The 468-nt window shown below is 51.9% G+C and overlaps 1 protein-coding gene across 1 annotated transcript in view; it reads right to left on the bottom strand.

Moving 5' to 3' along the window:
• Nucleotides 1–101: 101 nt before the first annotated feature.
• The window catches only part of CSUI_002016 (uncharacterized protein), a gene marked incomplete at its 3' end in the record, with an annotated part of 2,857 nt that continues 2,490 nt past the window's right edge, over nt 102–468 (bottom strand). Inside the window, exon 5 of the mRNA XM_068062218.1 lies at nt 102–300. Coding sequence (XP_067925799.1) covers nt 103–300 — 198 coding nt within the window. The remainder of the gene's footprint in view (nt 301–468) is intronic.

A 468-nucleotide genomic window follows, 5' to 3' on the forward strand; every position in this document is an offset into this window, starting at 1 on the left:
CAAACTACCTTTTTGAAATTTTTGTCGAGGCATAGCCTCCTGTGTAGGGCACAAAACCTCCTTCCTTCTCACCAATGCTTCTAACTCTGCAGTGAAATCGATTTGGCTACTGAAGAAAACGGCCCAGACAGATTCAGGCCACATTCCATCAAGACAAAAAACGATTCGCGTTGAGCACACGACAGCAGCGAGGCCAGGGCACGTCAAGCCTCTTGCAGGAGACGGCAGCCCGGGAACCAAAGACAAACAGAAATCATGGAAAACCCTTACTTCCGCAGACGGCTGCTCCGGATTCGGCTGCTGAAACACAGTCACACGCAGCGAAGAAAGAGAACAGCCTCACCTTTCTCCAGTTCTCCATCGCTACCAACGGGGTATCTCACTCGCCTCAGGAGTCCGCCTGCCTCATGCGAGCAGTGCTCTGCGTGTTATACATCTACACCTCATACAGTACCCCCTCGGAAGCAA

Source organism: Cystoisospora suis (genome assembly GCF_002600585.1).
Source record: "Cystoisospora suis strain Wien I chromosome Unknown contig_843, whole genome shotgun sequence".
Lineage (NCBI taxonomy): Eukaryota > Apicomplexa > Conoidasida > Eucoccidiorida > Sarcocystidae > Cystoisospora > Cystoisospora suis.